The 22,056-nt window shown below is 48.2% G+C and overlaps 1 protein-coding gene across 1 annotated transcript in view; it reads left to right on the top strand.

Annotated features, from left to right (window-relative positions):
- Positions 1-19,958, top strand: part of EIF2AK3 (eukaryotic translation initiation factor 2 alpha kinase 3) — a 70,062-nt gene extending 50,104 nt beyond the window's left edge. The window contains exons 11-17 of the mRNA XM_051974415.1: positions 1,080-1,202; positions 3,975-4,124; positions 5,426-6,188; positions 9,349-9,516; positions 12,086-12,187; positions 15,786-15,848; positions 18,797-19,958. Of these exons, the coding sequence (XP_051830375.1) occupies positions 1,080-1,202; positions 3,975-4,124; positions 5,426-6,188; positions 9,349-9,516; positions 12,086-12,187; positions 15,786-15,848; positions 18,797-18,973 (1,546 nt within the window). The 3' untranslated portion in view covers positions 18,974-19,958. The remainder of the gene's footprint in view (positions 1-1,079; positions 1,203-3,974; positions 4,125-5,425; positions 6,189-9,348; positions 9,517-12,085; positions 12,188-15,785; positions 15,849-18,796) is intronic.
- Positions 19,959-22,056: the final 2,098 nt, after the last annotated feature.

Below are 22,056 nucleotides of genomic sequence, written 5' to 3'. Positions count from 1 at the left end.
ACGCAATCCATTTGGGGCCCTTTGCCAAGACAAAGAAGGCGACAACTCTCCTGAAAAGCACTCAAGCAAACTGCCTGGTTGAAAGCTGCAGTGAGAGTCGGGGCACGAGCCTGTAGAGAGCCGAGGAATTTGTGTTTGTGCCGTGGGTGTTGGGACAGAAGAGCCCAGGTGAGCATTACAAGAAGTGATTCCCAGTGAGATGGAAGCTCGTTTTCAGATTCCCAAAGAGGACCGTTTGCTTCGTAGAGAGACGGTGAAAGGCTTCGGACAGCCAGCATGTGTGTTTGTAGCTTTGGAATTCAGATGGCAATGGCGGTCCGTGGTGATGTCATGTTTTATCATTTATAAAGTGCGTCTGGACACAGGCCACTTACTTGGGCAGGTCACTTAATGTTTGTTTCCTCATCTGTGACATGAAGGGGAAGGGCTAATGTGTAAAATCCTATTTTGCTCAATATCAATAATCTTATCTTTCCGACCGTAATTGATTTAAAGTTTTTGACATAGAAGACAAGGGGGTATAAAACTTTAAAGGTCATGATGACAGTCCTTCATCCTCTTCACCATCACATGGAGCTGACACTGGGTTCTCAAAGGTTGAGCAGTGGAGGGCAAGCTCTGGTACCCCTCCACCCCCACTGAGAAGCCTCCAGCTATGGGCTCAATGATGGATCACATTGAAGTTGTTCAGGGGCAGCGTTAGGTGGGGAGGCTCCTCATGGGGAGCCACAGCAGCTCAAGGACTGTCTGTCCTAGAGAGGTGGTGATCTGCATTGGTGGTGGGAGGAAGTGCCCACATCAGGGAAATCACAGATTCTTGATGTTCCAAAGGTAACAAAGGACTTTTCTCACTTTCTCTTCCATGTGGACACCTTGTAGGAATTAAATAGCCCAAAATGGTGGTCGTGTATTTCTGTGTGGAGAAGAAAAACTTGAACCAGGAAGGATCACATGGGGGGGGTGGGAGGAGATCCTTCGGCTTTTAGGCTTCTTATGGGTAATCCCTTAAGGTGTAGACTTGGATTCTTTGTTCTTGCATTTTCTCTATTTAAAACATATTGCTAAAATTTCCTTTTCAGATATCTAACAGATTTTGAACCAATCCAGTGTATGGGTCGTGGAGGATTTGGAGTGGTCTTTGAAGCTAGAAACAAAGTTGATGATTGCAATTATGCCATCAAAAGGATCCGTCTCCCCAACAGGTAATGGACAAAGCAGTTTGGGGCTCATTCTTTGTGACAAAGCCTGCTGTGAGGTAGGGGGGAGCAGTCTTGGAGGCAACCTAGCATTCCTCTCTCCTGATAAACCGGAAAGCTATGTCCACAGTGGGCAATGTGTTCTAGAAACTCGTATTGGAAGGAATGGTCCCGAGAGAGCAGCCTGTGCTCCGTCCTCATCCTCGGGGATTACTGCCGCTCCTCCCAGGATCAGATCTTCCTCACGCTGTCCCTCACCTGCCACTGCTTTGCTGCGTCCTTCTCCATGTCAGTTCTGCCAGCTGGACTTGGCCTCCAGGGCTCTGTCCTCCGCTCCCCCTCTTATTTCTCTATTCTCTTAGCATCCCCTGCGGGTTTAATTATCCTCTCTAGGCAGATGATTCCTAGATCTATTTATGCAGCCCATTCCTCTCCCCAGTCGCCATCCCATGGAACCGGCTGCCTTTTGGACATTTCAAGCTATGTCCCTCCCAGACGCTGCGGCCCAGCCTGATGTTCAGTGGACATTTCCAGCCCAGCCTGATGTAGGGTCCGTCCTTCTGAGCACCTCCAGTTCCTGGTCCCCACTGACCCCGTCCCACCAGTCAGTGAGCAGTCCTTGCCGGTCCTGGGCCCACAATCCCTCCCTCTCACTCGTCCCCGCTCAAGCCCCCTCCTCTCCAGAGGGCTCCTGCATCACTTCTCAGCCTCTCGGCCCGGCCTGGCCCAGTCTCCACCGCGCTGTCCATGTGACTTTCCTAAAGCCGGGCTCTGACCTGGCCTCCCCCTACCTAGCAAACTCCCATTGCCCACAGGACTAAGCGTCATCTCCGTTTGGCGTCTCCGCCAAACTCCTTACGCCTCCAGGCCCTCTCCCGGCCGCCGTGTTGGCGCCTTGGTGTTGGGCCCCTCCCCCCATGGCTTGGGCTCGCTCTCCCCCACCCACAGTGCTCCCCCGCCCCCAGCAGGCTAAAGCTCTGCCTCTGCCAAAAGCCCAGGCCCAGAGCTCAGCCCCACCGGCTCAGGCCCTGCCCCGTCTCCTGCTCCCACAGCTTCCTCCTTAGCTCTCCCATCCCTTCTCGCCTGGGTTAGGGCCGAAGCCTCACCCTGGGGCCCCGAGTCCATCGGAGGGATGGCGCCCCCTGCCTGCTGCCAAAGGCACCTCCTTCCCGCAGGGCAGTAAAGGGCCCGGGCCCCGCCCAGGCCTCCAGCTTCCCTGGGCACCCTCCCCCCTCTCTCCCCCCCCCCCCCCCCCCGCCCCCCTCCGCCCCTGCCGAGTTCTCTCCTGCGCTCCCTCTCTCGCCTCCTTGCCTCCACGTTGGGCTTCTTCCTTTCAAATGCCTCTCCGGGCCGTCCGATCCAGGCCAGTGAACACGAACCCGTTAGTGCCAGGATCTGCGCTAAGCGCGGGGGAGCCGAAAAGAAAGGTGGCACCTGCCCGCAATGGACTGAAATCTAAAGGGAAGACAGAACATAAAGAAGGCAGGACAGCAGAGGGGGAGACGCCGGGGGCTTCCTGTCCCTAGAGCCGGCACCAGGCTGGGCAGCAGATGCAAGGGAGAGGGCGCAGAGAGGCCTCTCGGAAGGAAGGTTGGGGAGCCGGGGCTGGGGGAGGGGGAGGAGGCCGGGGAGGCCGCGCCAGCCTGGCTGGGGTTAAGTGCCAGCTTGTGCCAGGGGCAAGGCATGGAACGGCGGGCAGGGCAGAGGGGGCCTGGCAGCCCAGACTGTGCTGCCTAACTGCTGGGGGCGCGTGGGCGCATGCTAACTTTGCACTCCTGCTCTCTGCGACTGCTTTTCCTATGTCACATACACATGGCACACATGGACACACGTGTAAAAACCCATGGGCCCCTTGGAACGTAAGTCCCCATGAGGAGGGGGTGTCTCATCCCCAGCACTTGGTGGGTCGTCAGGCCTGCGGTAGGGGCAGGAGAGCTCGGGGCTGACAGTTCTGAAGACCTGAGTTCAGATCCAGCCTTAAAGCCTCCTGCCTGGGTAACCTCCTTCTGCCACTGGAGAAAGCAATGGCAAACCTCCAAACAGAGATTCGTGGGGTCGGCAGGAGGCATCCAGGACTGCAACAGCAACAGCTGCTTAATGATGAATTAAGGAGGACTCGGGAAGAGCTTAAACATTGCAGAGATTTGTTCTTAAAAGCCTGGCATAGTGACTGACCTTCAGCGAGCACGTGGGAGATGGTGATTTGGGAATGAAAAAATAAGCTGGCCATTTGTCAAAAGAGCTCTTTTTGAGTGAGGAATTAAGTTTCCTGCCATGTGCCCATGGCTCCTGGAGAAGAAAGAACCTTTGAGGCATTTTCCTGGTTTTTTCTTAAGGCTTAGAGTTTAAAACAGAGAAACTAGAACTGCTTCATTTTACACCCTGTGTGAAATCTGGCTTTCTTTCTTTCTTTCTTTCTTTTTTTTTTTAATCTTTATTTATTTTTTTTTAAAACTTTTTATTGACAGAACCCATCCAGGGTAATTTTTTACAGCATCATCCCTTGCACTCACTTCTGTTCCGATTTTTCCCCTCCCTCCCTCCACCCCTCCCCCAGATGGCAAGCAGTCCTATACAAGTTAAATATGCCACAGTATATCCTAGATACAGAAGATAGAAATAACCCAGGAAGAAAAACAAAAATGCAAGCAGTTTATATTCGAAATCTGGCTTTCTAATTGGAGGCAGAGGGAGGGTGGTAATTCAGAAAATCTTTTTTCCTTGGTTATGACAAATTTGACCAGATGAACAACTGATGTTTTCCATCTTTAATGACAGGGAATTGGCCCGTGAGAAGGTGATGCGAGAAGTAAAAGCATTAGCCAAGCTTGAGCATCCAGGAATTGTGAGATATTTCAATGCCTGGTTGGAAGCCCCACCGGAGAAATGGCAGGAGAAGATGGATGAGCTTTGGCTGAAGGATGAAAGGTGACCTCCTCACTAATGGGCTCTTCCGGCCTTTACTTTGTTCGAAGAGGGGATTCCCAAACTTGAAAAAAGCAGCACGTTTTTGCTCTTAGTGATCAGCTGTCTTAGAACTTTTTCCTAACCACTTATCAACCAAAGCTTTTTGTCATGAACAAAACCTTTACATTTTTACATCACCTTGATTTCTTGAATACACCTTACCCACCTCCACTACCTTATGTAACATAGCATAAAAAAGCAAAGGAACAGACAAAGCAGTGTAACAGAATTAACTAGTATATTGGTCGTGTCTAAAAATTTACTCTTTTTTTGTGCCTATAGGCCCCCACCCCTGCTGAGAATGGAAGTAGATAAGTTTTCTCAACTACTGTTGGGAACCAAGTTTGCTAATATATGTATGTATACATATATGTATAATGTATCCATAGATACGTAGACACATATATACACACACATTTTTGGTTGTGGGCTTTTTAACTTTTATTTTGAGGATAATTGTTTTACTCAGAAAATGTGGATCCTTTGTAATTTAGTTCAGTGCAAATGATGTTTCTCACGTAAAAAAGCATTTTGTGGACTGCTTTCATTCCCTTCATTCACCTACCTGCCCTTTTTTGTGTGTGCTATCTTTCACTTTGGAAATTAATAATGTTTTAGATGTCTTCTTTCTTGGATGCTTTTGGACTGCATGTTTTAAAACTTTTAGGCATCTTAAGTGAAATCCTAATGAGGAACTAGCTCCTTCCCCTTAACGTGTGATCCAATGAATTGACTAATTTTATTTGTACAAAATATGCTTTAATGGATTTGCTGCTGGCTTTAATAACGGATTCATTCTTTCCACACTTGAGTGAAAGCAGAATCTAATAGCTTAAGGAAGGGATTGCAGTCCTCTAGCCATAGTAACTAAAGCAAAAGAAAAAATATGGAATAAGCTAAAGACTAAATTGATGAGGGTGCCTTCAATTCAGATTCTGTCCACCAGCCCCATGGAGCACCGCCTAATGTGGGTGGTCCACTCGGAGCATTGGTCCATGGGTTTTAGGTTAGCATGCTCTCTTCCGAAGTGGCCATCACTGGCCAGGTGAACTGCAGCCCTATTTAGAGGCTCTGGGAATTTGCCTGGCAAGTGGCTGAGTGTCATTTAACAAAAAGGGGAGGGGAGAGTGAACAGCCAAGGGCTGACCTGTCCACAGGGGTCCATCTGACCTGTAGTCTTTGCTGCAGTGGGGGACTGAGGGTTGGGGGGAAAAGGTAACGGGCCCTGATAGCAGCGTCCCCCCACCTTTACTCTCTTTCAGCACGGACTGGCCTCTGAGCTCACCAAGCCTGATGGACGCGCCCTCGGTTAAAATTCGCAGCGTGGATCCCTTCTCCACCAAGGAGCACATTGAGGTGCTGGCCCCCTCGCCTCCCAGAAGGAGGTCCGTCTGCGTGGAGCTCTCTTATAGCCAGCAGAGCTTCTCTCCCCTGGAACTCTCCATGACAAGCAACGGTGATGGCAGCGACTCGGCGGGCCCGGCCTCCCACCTGCAGGACAGCTGCCTCACTGATGGCAGCCTGGACGACGACACCATGGACGGTGGCGAGGAGCACCGCCCCTTTGGCCTCTGCCCTCCCAATGGCCTTCCCTATCGAAGGTCCAGGGACCGGACCTCCTCTTCCATTGTGTTTGAGGACTCGGGCTGTGACCGGACCCCCAGTAAGGACCACAGACCCACGGCCTTGCCCCCCAGCAGCCAGCGTGCCCGCACACTGGCCGTGCTCCCGCAGGCCGACTCCAAGTGCTCCTCCGAAAGTCCTTTGTCCATCTCTCCTCCCAGGCCAACCACCCTAAGTTTGGACCTCACTCAGAACACTGCTGAGAAACTCCAACCCAGCTCGCCCAAGGTCTATCTCTATATTCAGATGCAGCTTTGCAGAAAGGAAAACCTCAAGGACTGGATGAACCGAAGGTGTGCCCTGGAGGAGAGGGAGAGGACCGTGTGTCTGCACATCTTCCTGCAGATAGCGGAGGCTGTGGAATTTTTGCACAGTAAAGGACTTATGCATAGGGACCTCAAGGTGTGTATTCCGAAAGGTGCCACGTGAGTTTGGGGCCTTCCTCGGATCACTTCCAGAAAGAGACCCGTCCCTGGAATCAGGAGGCTGGGGGCTCCGTTACCTCAGGGTACCACGGGGGAGGATGGCAGGACCTGTGTCTCTCTGTCTCTTTATCTCTGAGTACCATGATTCACTATGAGAGCGTTCTTATTGCCACAGGGTCTAGATCCCTTCCAAAGGATGGTGCATTTTCTTAGGGCAGGTACCTCCTTAAGAGCGTCTGCCCGCCCCGTCTTCAGTTAGTCAGTGTCCGATGAGTCGATTCACTGTTCTCAGATGCTCTCTGTGATTTTGTACTGTTCCCTGTTCATTAGTGCCTCTATTACAGAGGCAGGAAGGAAAGAATATGGACCTCGAATCTGTCTCTTTTGTTAGAATGTCAGTAGCGATGGCCAAGGGAGAGAGTCCTCCAGAACCTTCTGATAACTTGATGCTTCCGTGTCAGAAAGGTTAAGTTACCTTACAGCAAAACTTAATGTAGTCACGGATCTCAGTCTTAAGCAGCAGTGATGTTGGAAGCATAAGGCCGACTGCCTTAATGGTACTGCTTTTTTAATTCTCACGACTGGTAGTAAGAATAATAATAGATGTGTATATTTAGGTTTGCAGAGTGCTAAACTGCCTTATCTCAATCAGTCCTCACAACAGCCTCCTCCTGCCTCTGATGTCAGTGCAGGGGTGATCTCTATTTCACTGATGGGGAAAATGAGGTTCAGTGAGGATGTATGACTTTTCCACAGTCACAGAGCCGGAGAGTCTCAGAAGTAGAGTGTCTGTATTTTAATTCAGCAAGTTTTTCTCACATGCCTAGGAAATCCTTAACATCACCAGAATTACCTGATACTTTTAATTTGCTTTAAGTGAACTTTTGCTTTAGCATAAACTGCTTTGCTCCAAATAATCATGGCAGTTTGGGGTAGATGTGTCTAGTCATTCATCGAAATAGGATTCTCAAAAATTTAAACTTAAGTAAACAAGTTTCAGAGGTTCAGACTGCTTGAATTCTTAGCCTGTGTTCTGATCTTACAGATTTTTGTTTTGTGTGCAGAAATCAGTGTATGAGCTAGAATTAGGTCCTCACCATCGTTCTCAGTTTTCCCTGCTTCTAATTTCCCATGATGCTTTTTGGCATCATCCCATAAAGAACTAAACTTCATATTTTGAGAGACAAGTCTCAAAATCAGGAAAACGGGTCATCCTTTCCATTTTTCAAAGGAATCCACTTCAGCATACATTTATTTAACTTTCATTGTGTCATAGCATGTGGATAGTTAGGTTGGCAGTCAGGAAAACTTGAATTCAAATCTTCCCTTTGGCATTAACTACGTGACCCTGCTCAAGTCACTTAGCTCATACATAATTTGGGCAACTCCCTAGGACTTACCTACTTAGTCACAAAGTTCCATACACATAACAAGTTCTGGGGAAAAAATCATAGCTCCATCACCAATTACACGGATGTGAGGCACTTAGAATAAGATGTATTGTCCACCCACAGCAACAGTGATAAGAATAAGGTTGAAGGAACAAGTGATCTGGCAATTCTAATTGCATTTAAAAAGACATCCCAGTAGTTGGCTTTGATGGCCTTCAGTTGGATGAGTCATAGAAGTTAAGAGCTTGTAGGAAGCTGAAACGTAACTCCGCTGCCTTCATTTTTTAGGTGAGATGACTGAGCCAAGAGTTTTTGCCTTGTGTTTCTTATCTTGAGATGAATTCTTTTTTTTTTTTTTTTTTTTTTGGTCAAAGCTGGACCTCCCTGGACAGTTATAAGAAGTTGGCAAGGAGAGAGTTGTAGTGATAGGCTAGTAGGGTCTGGAGTCATTATCAGCACTGAAGATTAGGGGCCACTAATGGATCCTTTGGTTTGGAAGAGAGAAGACCAAGGGAGGAAAGACATTTTCAAATTCAGAGACTAGTGACTCTGGCTACACAAATGATTGCTTATTGCTTAAGTAGAAAGATCCAGCTGCTACACATTGCCCATCATCAGGGAAGGTAATAAGGGAAGTTTTGTCAAATAATATTAGTTCTCTTTTACTCAGAGAGTAACTGACTCTAGTTGAGCAGAGCAGAGATTACCTACGTTGATTGATCCTCTCTGTGGTATCATGTTTGAGACATTGCCTTCTTTAAACACCATATTGCAGAACGAATAAGGTTCTTTCCCGTATCATTCCTTGAAGTGAATCTGGAAAGGGCCCTTTTGTGTTTCTTGGTTTTCATACACCTATGACATGCCGGGCGCTCTGCTAGGCACTGGGGATAGAACAATCTCCTTCTGCAAAATATGGCAGCCCCTGCCACTGGCAGTTCTGGTCAGCGTTGTCCGCTCCTCCTGCCTTTGGTCACCTTGCTGCAGAGTGGGCATGGGAAGAGAAAGGGTGGCACCCTTGCATCGGTCTTGCCACTTGCTGGCGCCCAGGTGAGGGGAAAACTTAAATAATGGTTCAGCTCAGTTCTCTGGATCTCCTTCTCTGCTTGCGAATAGATCTGAAAGGGGCTTGGAGACTGCTGCAGCTGCTCAGGCTCCATCCTAAGCCATCAGTTTCCTTTCTGTACCCTTCCAAGAGCTATCAAAACACTTTATTGTTATTTTAGCATGTTTTACAGAGAAAGAGAGAGAGAAAAGTAGGGAAGGAGGGAGAGGAAGGATGCACAAGGACAGGTTCAGAGAGGACACACAAGGTCAGGTTCAGAGAGGACACACAAGGTCAGGTTCAGAGAGGACACACAAGGACAGGTTCCAGAGAGGACACACAAGGTCAGGTTCAGAGAGGACACACAAAGTCAGGTTTAGAGAGGACACACAAGGACAGGTTCAGAGAGGACCATTGGAAGGTTGGCCTCTAGGCGATGGATTTCCGGCCACAGCAAACTCACTGAAGAAGCAAAGGGGCCGTGCTTCCTGTCCGCAGGGACACACGTGGGGGGAGGACGGCACGAACGGTCGCAGACCTTGTGAGCACCTTGAATCTGTTTCCTTTTTATAGCCTTAAAAGCCATTCGCAGCTGAGAGTGGCCCCTGCCTCCCGTCAGCTCCTCTCTTCTTGCCGGTGATCTCTCCACGTGTTAATTTTCCCTCTCTCTCTCCGCGCTCGCTCTTCTGCTGTCTTCCCAGCCTTCCAATATATTCTTTACAATGGACGATGTGGTGAAGGTTGGCGACTTTGGGCTGGTGACTGCCATGGACCAGGATGAGGAAGAACCGACGGTTCTGACCCCGATGCCCGATTACGCCAGGCACACAGGCCAAGTGGGCACCAAGCTCTACATGAGCCCGGAGCAGGTAAGGTACTTTTCCTTTAAGAAAAACGACTGCGTTTTTGGGGTTCGAGGAGCGGCTTCGTAGCAGTTCTAGGGGAGCGACCGTCCAGTCGCTGCTGCGTTTCCCCTCTTGGTAGACTCGGGAACTCCTGATATCTGATCATAAATGGGCGTGTGAGAGCCTTCCCGCCACGTGCGAGAACTTGGTCAGAGGAAGCCCCCAGAATTAGAGTGGAAGCGGGCAGGTGCTGCCAAAGTCCGACGGCCTCTTGGACTAGTCCCCACGGCCCCAAGCTCAGGGGATGCCGGTGAGGGGGAAGGTGGCGGCTGCTGGAGAACCGAGGGAGCGAGAGCCTCTTAGCCACAGAGAGGGGCGGGACGGTGGGGGGGTGGGGAGGGGACGGGGGACGATTTCCCTTGTGGGCTCTGGTCTGGGCAGGTCTCCGATGGTCCTCGAGGAAGTGTCTCAGAGCAGGCTCGTTCGCCCTAAATGCTGGGCCATAGCAAGAGCAAAAGATTCGTTGCTGTGAGCTTTCTCCTTTCTTTGTCTGAAGCAGGGCTCCTTGTTATGAGGGACATGGGACTGTTGGGTGGCTGGAGTTCATCATTTTCAGGGCTCAGGTGGAAGGAGTATGTCAGGTTCGGTCCCCCGTGACTGTTCCTACCGATAACTCTGGGTGCCAGGAAAGAGAGCCCAGAGGGGGAGAGGGGGACAGATCTGAGGTCACAACTCTGGGACACAAAGGGTAAAGTTCCTTTACATTTCTGACCAGTTCTGGGGTTTCACTGGTGTGGGGAACTACCCAGGGGAGGACAATCCATCCATCAGTGCAGATCAGCAACTGTTTGTTGTGGTCTTGGAGGACTGAGGGGAGTGCTGAGAGACTGCCCTTTGCCTGGGCCCAGCCGCCATTGTCAGAGGCAGGACTTGGTCAGAGACCCTCAATGCACAGTCAGCCGGCTCAGATTTATGAAGCACCTGCCATGTGCCAGGCCCTGTGCCAGCTACTGGCTGTACGACTGCCAAGGGGCTGACTCCCAAGGGCCGCACCTTCTCAGGGGGAGACAACAAGTGCCATCAAAGCAGATCGATGTCAGGGGTTTGAGAGCCAAGCCCCAGGGTGAGGAGGGCGCCCCTCCACACAGCCTCAGGTGGGGTCCTCCACAAGCAAAAGGTCTCACAGCACCTTCCTCAGTGCCTCCCGAGGCTCCCAGAGCCTCCAGGAAAGAGAAGAAGCCCAGGGGGGATTCAGGCATCCATCAGCCTCAGTCATCTAGAAGGAAAGGGAAGAGAAGGGAGTAGGGAGGCAGCCAGAGGTTGTTGTGGTCGCCCTAGGAAGGCCTCAAGGGCCAGGGAAAGAAGTGTCCCTTTGGAACCTTCAGAATGCTGGGACTGACCCCTCCTAGGAGATTATGGGCTGTGGGCCCCTTGACCAGCCCTTCTGCCTGGTCTTCAGCCTCCTGCTCTGGTTCGTGTACACCCCCAAATCTCTGCCATGTTCTCAAGACAAAACAAAAGAACCTCATTGGTCCTTGTTTCAGTCACATGCCTCTTTGTCACCCCACTTGGGCCTTTCCTGGCAGAGATACTAGAGGGGGTGGGGCTGCCGCTTCCTTCTCTGGCTCTTTTACAAGTAAGGAAACTGAGGCCGATGGGGAAGGGGCTTGTCCAGGGTGATCAGAACTCAGAAAAGCCTTCCTGAGCTCTGTGCCCTTGGCCCCCTCATGGCCCCACAGTGGCTGCTAACAGAGTTGGCAGTGGCGGTTTGGCAGCGCCCCTGGTCGGAGCTGGGCCAGCGAGCCAGGGCCGGCTTTCGTAAGGGAGCTGCTAATGAAATGAAAGGCAGTTAGGGTCAGGAATCATCTGGACGGTAAAGGGGAGAGGTGGCGGGGCAGCCATCTGGCCAAAGAGATCGCGTGGTTTTAATGACTCCAGGTTGACTGAATCGCGGGCGAGGGACAGCCACCACCCACACCAGCAGCATTTCAGGCGGCACTGAGGGCAATGGCATCCAGGTCTAAGGAGGGGAGTGCCCAAGGTGCCAGGGCCTGGTCAGATCACACCTGGATATCTGTGTTTAGTTTGGGGCACCAGGTCTGAGGGAGGGCATTGCTGAGCTTTAGAGGGGGCAGAAGATACACTGGATGAGCTTATGCCAAAGGAGGACTGGGTGAGAACCAGGGAAATGAAGAAGTTGCTAAGAGGCAAGTTTGGTCTTGAAACCCTTGCTCACATTCAGAGCAGCCGCCCTAAGGCGGAAGGGACTGTCTTGGGAAGGAGGGAGGGGAACTCCCCAGCACTGGAGCCACCTTCCTGGCAGGTTATAAAGGGGCTTGTGTCCAACTATAAATCAGATTGGAAGGTTCCTGGGGCTCCCTCAGCTCTGAGCTTCTGGGAGGCCGTGTGACCTCTGGAGAACATTTGTGGAGACCTGTTCGCTCCCAGCTACATGATAAACAATAATCTTCTATTCTTGATAAACTGTGTGGGCCAAGAGGTAACTAGAGATGCCACAAATCTGATTAAAGCCTTTTTATTCACTGACTTCCTCATTGATAATGCTTATTTCCCATCTCATGTTACATTTCAGATTTATGGCAATACTTATTCCCACAAAGTGGACATCTTTTCTTTGGGCCTGATCCTGTTTGAACTGCTCTACCCCTTCAGCACTCAGATGGAGAGGGTCAAGGTGAGTATTTCTTTTAAAAATAGTGGAGTGAAAATGATAATAAAAGATATAAGAATAAAATTAAAAGAAAAATTAAATTCTTAAAGTAACAATGACATTAGAAATGAAACACATCATAAGGAAGATAGTCACCTGAAGGACGAGGGTACCCTAGGTGTAATGCTGTCAGTTTAGAATTATTTACATAAGTTATGTGCAGTTTCAATTAAATCTTTCAATTATGGTTGGCTGAATTTGTTTCCATAATTTTCCTTCATCTTCTTATAATTTACTTATTAGTTGAGTATGTACTGTGTGTTTACTGTTGAGTTGTTGAAATATGTGAAGGAGACAAATATAAATCTTATTTTCACCTATCAAGAAATTGGTGGTCTGGTTAAGGAAGGGAAAAGAAGGAAAAAATATGTGAAACAAAGAATAAGTGACTTTTAAGTATGACAAGAAGGTCCAGTAGTTGGAGAATGGCCTCAAAGGATGGATTTGGAGTCACAAGAGCGCATTAAGACAAATCCATGGAGAGAATAACGTTCTCTGCGAACATTGAGCCCTATAAGTGCCAGAAATGGTACAAGGCCTGGGCCACAAAGACAACAGAAGTCGTCTCTCCTTCAGAGCTGACTCCCCATGTGATGGACCAAAGTCAGGGTGAGGCCTCGAGGAGGTCTGCTGTCCCTCTGAGAGAACAGAGAGTGTCAGAGGCCCAGTTAGCCCCAGAGACCCCTAAGAGCCTACAAGGCCTGAGGACAGCCTGGGGGAGGAATGCAGGGAGAGAGCAACCCAAGTAGGATGTGTGTGGGGGTGAGGGGTGAAATGGCCCGCGGCCAGATCTGGTTCTCAGACTTGGGGCTTCATGCAGGGGGAAGTACCCAGACTGGGGCAGGCTCCTGAGCAGGGTCTGCCCTTCTTCACTGAGGAGGGGGCTGCAGGTACGGAACATGGTGGGCACCAGTGATGCTTTGTTAGTTTGGCTGAACTGCTTTTTTCCTAATTCTTGTCATTTTATGTTCTAAGGGATGGGACTCAGAATGGAAGGAGATGCAAAAACAAGTAGCAATAAATAGCTTAAAAAGATTAATAGGGTTTTCAACTCCAAGGCCTAAAACTGAAGTGACATTTTTCTTTTTTTTTTTTTTTTTGTTTTTTTATAAAAGTGTGGTTTTTTTTTATTATAGCTTTTTATTTACAAGTTATACTCATGGGTAATTTTACAGCATTGACAATTGCCAAACCTTTTGTTCCAATTTTTCCCCTCCTTCCCCCCTCCCCCATCCCCTCCCTAAGATGGCAGGTAGTCCAATACATGGTAAATATGTTAAAGTACAAATTAAATACAATATATGTATACATGTCCATACAGTTATTTTGCTGTACAAAACGAATCGGACTCTGAAATAGCGTACAATTAACCTGTGAAAGAAATCGAAAATGCAGGACAATAAAAATATAGGGTTGGGAATTCTATGTAGTGGTTCGTAGTCATCTCCCAGAGTTCTTTCACTGGGTGTAGCTGGTTCAGTTCATTACTGCTCTATTGGAACTGATTTGATTCATCTCATTGCTGGAGATGGCCACGTCCATCAGAATTGATCATCATATAGCATTGTTGTTAAAGTATATAATGATCTCCTGGTCCTACTCATTTCACTCAGCATCAGTTCATATAAGTCTCTCCAGGCCTTTCTGAAAATATCCTATTAGTCATTTCTTACAGAACAATAATATTCCATAACATTCATATACCACAATTTATTCAACCATTCTCCAATTCATGAGCATCCCCTCAGTTTCCAGTTTCTAGCCACTACAAAGAGGGCTGCCACAAACATTCTTGCACATACAGGTCTTTTTCCCTTCTTTAAAATCTTAAAGTGACATTTTTCAAAGCAAAATTGATTCACTCCTAGCAGTGATTCTGTCGATTCAAAAATTAGCCTTTGACTCCTAGGCTGCATATGTAGCTTGTATTTAGTCACTTGCTTTTTCTTCCCCCCTTTCAAACATTCCCAGAGAGCCGAGGCAGGGAGTCAAGGTGACCCCCAGGGATCTCACCTCGGTGGATCTGGGGCCCACTTGGTGGCCTCCCCTCCTGACCATCGTCTCCTCCCCAATTAGCCTCTCTTACTCTTTCGCCACCAGAGTGTACCCAGACGGCAAGAGGACACATCTCTTTCATAGTATTTTTACTGCACTTTTGAGAAGAGGAGTGATGTAAATAGACATCTCGCCTAGGGCTCCTTCTGGGCCTCCTCTCTCCTAATGCTGCCCACCACGGCCCCATTCACTCCCTTAATAAATTGGTGCCTCAAGATCAATCTCTCCCTCTTTGATTTCCACGTCTTAGGCCCCTTCCTTTAAAGAGGCGACATCACCCTGGTTGTTGTCAGACCTTGGCCAGAGCATCCCTAATCCCACTTCATCTGACTCTGGCCTTGCTGATCACCCCACCTTGGAATAGTGACTGCGCCAAGCTTCAGGCTCTCCTGCTCCTCCTGCAAAGGTTTTTGTTTCCCCCCACCCCCCCGACCTGCCTTAAGTTATCCTGCTCGTCTCCTATGGGACTTAAAAAACAAAACACTTTTATCAAATTTAAAACAGTGAGTTCAAAGATAAGTTGACAAAAAGCCTTGTGAGATGTAGGCTTTAAAAGTATGTTTTTTGTTTTGTTTTAATCCCATGCAGTTCTAAAATGCCCTTGCTGTTCCTGGGCCAGGACCTGGCTTTTTCCCGGGCCTTGACCATCGCTAGCTGCTGGCACTCCTCGCCTTTATCGGGGGCCACGTTCAGCCTCCTCCTTACATTTGAATTTTCTCCTCATCCCCAGCCCAACTTTCTCTGCAGTGTGCTCATGGCTGCCATTACCCAGCCTTCCAGCTCACTCTTTAAGAGGATGCCCACCCGATCCTCTTAGGATGGGGGGTTCCAAGGAGGAAGGGATGGTAGAGACCTCCTCACTTTTCACGTGAGGAGTCGGTCTCAGAACCTGGACTCGACCTCAGGGCCTGGGAGTCTAAAACCAGCACCCTTTCTCCTGCAGCATGCTGGGGGCTTCTGAAAGCTAGCTTTCCTCACCAGGGAAGGGAGGGGCTGGACCTGCAGAGCTCCCCATCTGCCAGGCCCGCACAAGGTGCAGCCTTCACAGAGTGTCTCCGTGTCCCATTAAGCATGGAGTGTAATATTGGGTTGACATTTGTGGGTGGGCAGCCCAGGAATGTGTCTCCCCCGGAGGCAGGGAAGGTGTGAGTTCTGGTAAGTCCATGAATGACGGACTCTTTGGCAAAAGTCCTTTCATCTCTCACGGTACCTCAGAGCCAGGGCCGTGTGTCACGGGCTTTTCCTTTCCGCTGGGATCTGGTTACACTTGTATCATTTACCTGGCTCTGATCTCTTAATGCAGTGTACGCTGGGACTCGACAAAGCAGCTAGACAGGCAGTTTTGGCAGGAAGAGACGGCGGGTTTTCCTTTGATTTCATTTCACACCTTTCCTCATGGTCATTCTATCCAGCAAAAAAGTTTTGTTCAGAATATTTAAGTAGATCTACAGTGGGACAAGAAATAAAAGGATGAGAAAATATTCAGCACTTTTCTTTTCTTTTTCAGATATTAAGTGATGTAAGGAATCTCAAATTTCCACCACTTTTTGTTCAGAAATATCCTCAAGAAGTAAGTATCTTTGTACTCATTTATCCCTCTTGTTCTTTAGAAGCCCAAAATGGTAGCACTGGAAAGGAGTTTTTAGGATCATCTAGTCTCTCTGTTCCATTTGTTGATAAATAATTTGGCCAAGACTTGGGACAAAATCCCAGCTCTCTTGCAGCTCAATCCAGTGATTTTCCCATGGTACCGTCCTGCCTCCTACATAAAAAATTAAATTACCTGCTCCGCTCACCCTGGGAGAGTAATTCTAAATCTTTATAAAACACATGCTTAAATTTTCCAAATACTCATATGTTTTAATCTTAAAAGTGTGCTTTTTTAGCTAGAAAAAGATATTTGCATATCACATTGTTAATAATTCTCCCAAATCCTACTAAAAAGTTTCCCCACCCAATCACATTTTAGTTTCTCATCAGATTTCATAATTCATAATGAAATGTTTTAAAGTGTGTTGAGTTCAAAAGCAATGAAACAAATACTTGTACAAAAGTGCTCTGTCTTGTCTTTTCCCTCTTTGTCTAGTTGTTTCCCTTCCCCTACCGTCAGCTCTGAAGCTTTTGCTTTTGGCTTTTCTATAATTCTACTTTCATTTACTTTCACCCACAGCTTTTTTTTTTAATAGCTTTTTATTTACAAAACATATGCATGGGCAATTTTTCAACACTGACCCTTGCAAAATCTTCTGTTCCAAATTTTCCCTCCTTCACCCACCCCCTTTCCTAGCTGGCAGGTAGTCCTATACATGATAAAATATATGTTAAATCCAATATATGTATACATATCCATATGTTTATCTTGCTGCACAAGAAAAATCAGATCTAGAAAGAAAAAAAAACTGAGAAGGAAAACAAAAATGCAAGCAAACAATAATAGAAAGAGTGAAAATGCTATGTTATGGTCCACACTCAGTTCCCATAGTCCTCTCTCTGGATGTAGCTGACTTTCTTCATTACTGAACAATTAGAACTGGTCTGAATCAATTCATTGTTCAATCTGATGTCCATCAGAATTGATCATCATATAATCTTGTTGTTGCCATGTATAATGATCTCCTAGTTCTGCTCATTTCACTTAGCGTCAGTTCATGTAAGTCTCTCCAAGTATTCATCCTGCTGGTCATTTCTTACAGAACAATAATATTCTATAACATTCATATACCACAATTTACCCAGCCATTCTCTGATGAGCATCCACTCAGTTTCCAGTTTCTTGTCACTAAGAAAAGGGCTGCCACAAACATTTTTGCACATGCAGCCACAGCTTTTTTCCAGATTTTCCTTTCTTCTTGACTTTCTTCTGCTTCTCTGGTGGCTCCTGCCCATCCTGTCCTTCTTTTCTTGAGTTCTAGGCCTGGTGTCACCATTGCCTTTTTCCTTGCCAGCTGTCACTTTCTTACCCCCCTGACCAGATTTGGTCAGATCTGCCTTTCCCAGCACAGCCCCCTGTGCCTTTTTTGTTCTGTGACATCCCTCTTCTTCCACTGCCTTCTTGAGATACCCCTTTGTCCTTCAGGAAAATACCTTTCTCCCCTCATCTTTGTTTTTCTGATACCATCAAAATCTACAACATTCTAGTCTGCTAAACAGATGGAGTATATTATTCTGTCTGTTGGGGGAATTAGCAAAATGGGGAACAGACAGATTAAAGGGCTTGCTTAAGTCTCTGCAGCTAATTAGTTGTGGGGCTAACCACTTAATTATCATCACTGTGTTGGCTGTAAATTATTAGTTCTTTATGCAGTGACATTGGTCACTTTCTACAAATTAGCCTTAACATAGATTGTAAAGGGCTAAAACTCTGAATCAGAAAAAAAGAATACTTAATGCTACCATGTGAGACAATGGCTCTATTAGCATCTATTTGGATAATGGCTCTCCTCACCTTTGGCACTTGCTGAATGTTTGGTGGTGAGATAATTGTAGGCAAAGATTGGAGGGTGGAGGGAGAGAGTCAGGGTCACCTGGCAGCAGGACAAGGAGGAGAGAGGCTGGAGACTCTGGACTCCAGAGTCCAGGATTCATCTTTGGCAAGTCTCATGGCAGCTTGCCTGCCTCCTTCACTTCTCTCCCTAAAGACCAAGGACTTTAATTTGTACTGACTCTGGCTGACCCTGAGGCCCTCCAGGGAGCTAGCCAGTACTTTACAATAGACCTTTTATAAGCTTAAAAATCTCAAATACATAGAGTATGTGAACAATCTAGCTTTGATGATTCTTTACTAGTTCTCCATATTTATTCTCCCTTTGCCCTTCTATTAAACATGTACACACAGAATGTAGTCCATTCTTGTTCTAAAAAGTAAGGTATATTTCACTGAAAAAATGGAGGCCATTCTCTGAGAGTTCCTCATTCGTTCCTGCTCCTTCTGCTGTGTCTCCCGAGACACGGGGCTTCTCCTTGCCAGGGCACACCTCTCTAAATGTACAGGTGATTGATTGCCCCCCATGCTGTCTTCTCCAGCAGATTACCCCCTTCTCTGATCTTCTCCTTGCCTGCCCTGCAGCTTCCCTTCTACTGGGAATATTGAGAACATGAAGATGTTTTCCATCCATATGGAGAACAATATGGATGCCAAGATGAAGGACTGAAAACCAGGAGGGTGAGGAGAGACATTTAGGGGCTGTCCTGAGCTGAGGGAAGCTTGAAGGAGGCAAGGGATGCTGAGATGAGGAAGGAGCCAGTTCTAGGCCTGAAAGTGTGTCCTGTGCCAGGTCCCAGAAACGGGAGATGGAGTGTTATGGAGAGGGGCCCGAGAGTGGCGAAGGTCAGATGCCAGGGAGAAGCGGCAGCGTCCTTCGCAGCCACAGAAGGGGATCTGGTGCGCCTTGGTACCCCAGTCCCCAGCATGTGTCTTCGAGGGCATCTGCAGGCCCAGCCCTGTTGCCTGATCTGAGACCTTGCTTCCGAGCTGACCTCCATTCTTCCCCCCTAACTTCTCTTTCCTTACTGTTTCAGTACACGATGGTTCAGCACATGCTTTCCCCATCTCCCACTGAGCGACCCGAGGCCACAGACATCATCGAAAACCCTTTGTTTGAAGACTTGGAGCTCCCAGGGAAAACCGTGCTCAGGCAGAGGTCTCGCTCCCTGAGTTCTTCAGGAATGAAGCATTCGAGGCAGCCGAGCAAGTAGCCGCTCAGCTCAGCCTCCCACGCCCTTCCGGCCCAAGGCTCACATCCCACCTACTGGAAAATCATGTTCTCAAGACGTTTAAATTTGGCCTGTCCTGGGCAAGGCCGATTGAGAGTCTCTCAGGCAAGGCAGGAGGACGGTGACGAATGTTTGCTCTTCAGGCCCTCTCTGGACCTCTGTCCCTTTGTCTGTAGTTCCTCCGCCCTGGCTGGCCACTCCTCCCACTCCCAATGTCTTTGCTGTTTTCTGTGTCGGGATCTCCTTAAAGTCTGCTACCCAGGGAAGAGAAGGAGATTTCCCAAATGTAGATAGAATTAAAATATTTTTATAGCACAGAGGAAGGTCTTCACATGCCATGATTTTTATTGTTCTAGAAATTGACTCTTTGAGGACATGGTGGTGACTTTGAAACCGGCTTCCTCAAAGGCAGACTCCCTTTTCGTCTTAGTTGGGTCAGTTAGGAACCTGTACTATTTACAGGGCAGACAGCACAATGTTAGAGAAGCCTATGTCCAAAGCTAGTTTTCTAGGGGTATCTGTGGTATTATAGTTCCTTGTCTTAGATGGTTCTAAGCAAAGGTTAAAGTCAGTTTGTACTTGCACTTGCATAGAGGGAAATGAAGCTTTTGTTGTAAATCGGCTGTTGGCACTGGGGTTTTTTTGGAGGCAAAAAAATCTTAGTCAAAAATGAACATATATTACAGCTAATTCTTAGAATTATGAAAAATTCCCAACCTAATGAAATCATGTCTTTACATAATCCTGTAGACTGGTACTTTTTGAAACATGATTGTAGACTACTGCTTAATCATCTAACTGAACTGCCTAATATGGTTTTATTTTTCACTGTAAATATGTTCATTTTTATTTATAAAAATGCTGAATCAATCCATTTGGGTTGGTGGTGTACAGAGCACACATAAAAGTGTGTTAACTATTGTGACTTCTTTCAAGTCTAAATGATTTAATAAAACTTTTTTATTTATGGCTTGTCTTTTCCTTTGTGAAAATAACAAAACAGAAGACTTACATTTTGCAGGAGGGAATTGCAGGAATGACAGGTCTGGTCACCCTCTGCCTTCTGGAAGCCCTGGTCCCAGGTCCAGAGGCACACTCTGCATGAGATTCTGCTTCCAGAGAGCCTGTTTCATTCTTCTCGAGATAGATTCTCAGAAGGCAGCAGTAACAGTCTACAGCAGTGGGGTCAGATACAATCCCTGCCTCCTCCGAACAGCCTGCCATGGATTCGCCGACAGCTGGGGGGTGACTGGCCCCTTCTCCGTGGCATTGCCTCCTTGGACAGAGGGGTGAGAGCTGAGCTGGGCTCGGGTTGTGAGTCTGAAAGGGGGAGGAGCCCGGGGTCCTGGGTTCCTTTGCCAGCTGGAGACAGGTGGTCACTGGTGAGGCTGGTGACGCATTACATCCTGCTCTCTCTGTGCTGGTGACTACCCAGCCCTGGCTCCAGGAGACATCTCATTGGGATGTCCCATGTGTCCAAAATTGAGAAAGTCAGTGAGTCCCTTCAAACTCCCCCATCACTGTTGAAGGCAAGACCCCTCAGCGCCTTTCTCACCATCTCACCCCCATAGCTGATCTCTTTCCAGGGCCTGCCAGTCTTACCTCTGGAGTTTCTGGCCTGGCCCCCTCCCCAGCATTCTCCAACCTCAATCCCTGAATTGCGCCATAGCCTGCTGCTGGCCACAGTCCTCTCCCCACTCCAGGGTTACCTCCTCTCAGCAATGATTTTCCTAAAGCACAGGGTCGACCATGTCACTCATAGTCCCTGAACTCCAGAGGCTCCCTGTCACCTCTGGGATCAAATCGAATGTAAAATCCTCAGTGGGGCATTCAAAGCCCTTTCACAACCCTGGCCCCCCCCCCCCCATCTTCGCAGTCTCCTCCCCCCGGAACCTTTCTCTCAGGGCGCTGGCTCTCCTGCTCTTCCTCTTTCAGAGCTCTCACATTCTCCATGTGTCCCCCATGCCTGGGATGGTCAGGTTTGCTGACACCCGAGTCAGAGGCTGGGGATTCAAATTCCCTAAAAATCGGCAAAACAGCCACAAGGAGAAAGGGGAAACAGGCAACATTGAGGCAATTAGGGTTAAATTTCTTCCCCAGGAGCTGGCAGGTGTCTGGGCTGGATTTGAATGCAGTTCCTCCTGATTTTAGGGCTCTATCTTTGAGACAGTTAGGGTTAAATGTCTTCCCCAGGAGCTGGCAGGTGTCTGGGCTGGATTTGCATGAGCCACCACTGCCTGGAGTAACATGTCTTAGGGCCGATGACCAGGTGAGGTGTCCGTGGCCATGTCCTGGACTCTCGTAGCTCCTCCCGTCTTTTAGTTCCCTTCCAGCCTCCTCTAAACCCTCACAAGAAATCTTTCGCCCGTCCTCTCCATTTGGATGTCTTCCCTCTGTCGATAATTTCCTATTTGTTCTTTCTCCCTTCTTTGTACCTGTTTGCATGTTGTGTGTCCCCCTGCCCCAACCCAGAAGCAAGTCACGTGGGAAAATGTCACAGCCTTTGCAGTGCTCTAGTGTCATTGTTTACTGTCCCTGTGGGGTCTGGGGTCCTGGGCTGCCATCAGAATGTGGGGGGTGGTGGTCGTCAAGGGGCTGCTTCAGGCAAGGTAGTTGCCTGCTTGGAGGGGCAATAAACTGACAACTGGGGGGGGGGGGTGACAGGCCCCTTCTCCATGACATTGCCTCCTTGGACAGAGAGGTGAGAGCCGAGTTAGGCTCTGGGATGGGGGGGGGGGGGGGAGAGGGTCCAGGCTCACGGTCAGTGGTTCTGATGGTGAGCATCCTTGTCTCCATGGTGATTTCTCCCCTCGGGGATGGCTGTAGGAGCTCTCCTAGAAGTGGTTCTGGTTGTTGGGCACTGCCAGAATGGGAAAACAGGAGTAAAATGGCTCAATGACTTCCTCCAGCTGACACAGATTTTAATAATGATGGTGACAGTAATTACAGCCGACGTTTACATAGAGTCTAGTATGTGTCAGACACCATGCTAAGCACTTGACCATTATTACCTTATTGATCTTCACAATGATCCTAGGAAGTAGGTGCTTTTATTATTCCCATTT

Source organism: Antechinus flavipes, chromosome 2 (genome assembly GCF_016432865.1).
Source record: "Antechinus flavipes isolate AdamAnt ecotype Samford, QLD, Australia chromosome 2, AdamAnt_v2, whole genome shotgun sequence".
In the NCBI taxonomy this organism is placed as follows: Eukaryota; Metazoa; Chordata; class Mammalia; order Dasyuromorphia; family Dasyuridae; genus Antechinus; species Antechinus flavipes.
Note: the sequence above shows the minus strand (reverse complement) of the source record. Positions and strands in the feature narration are given on the sequence as shown.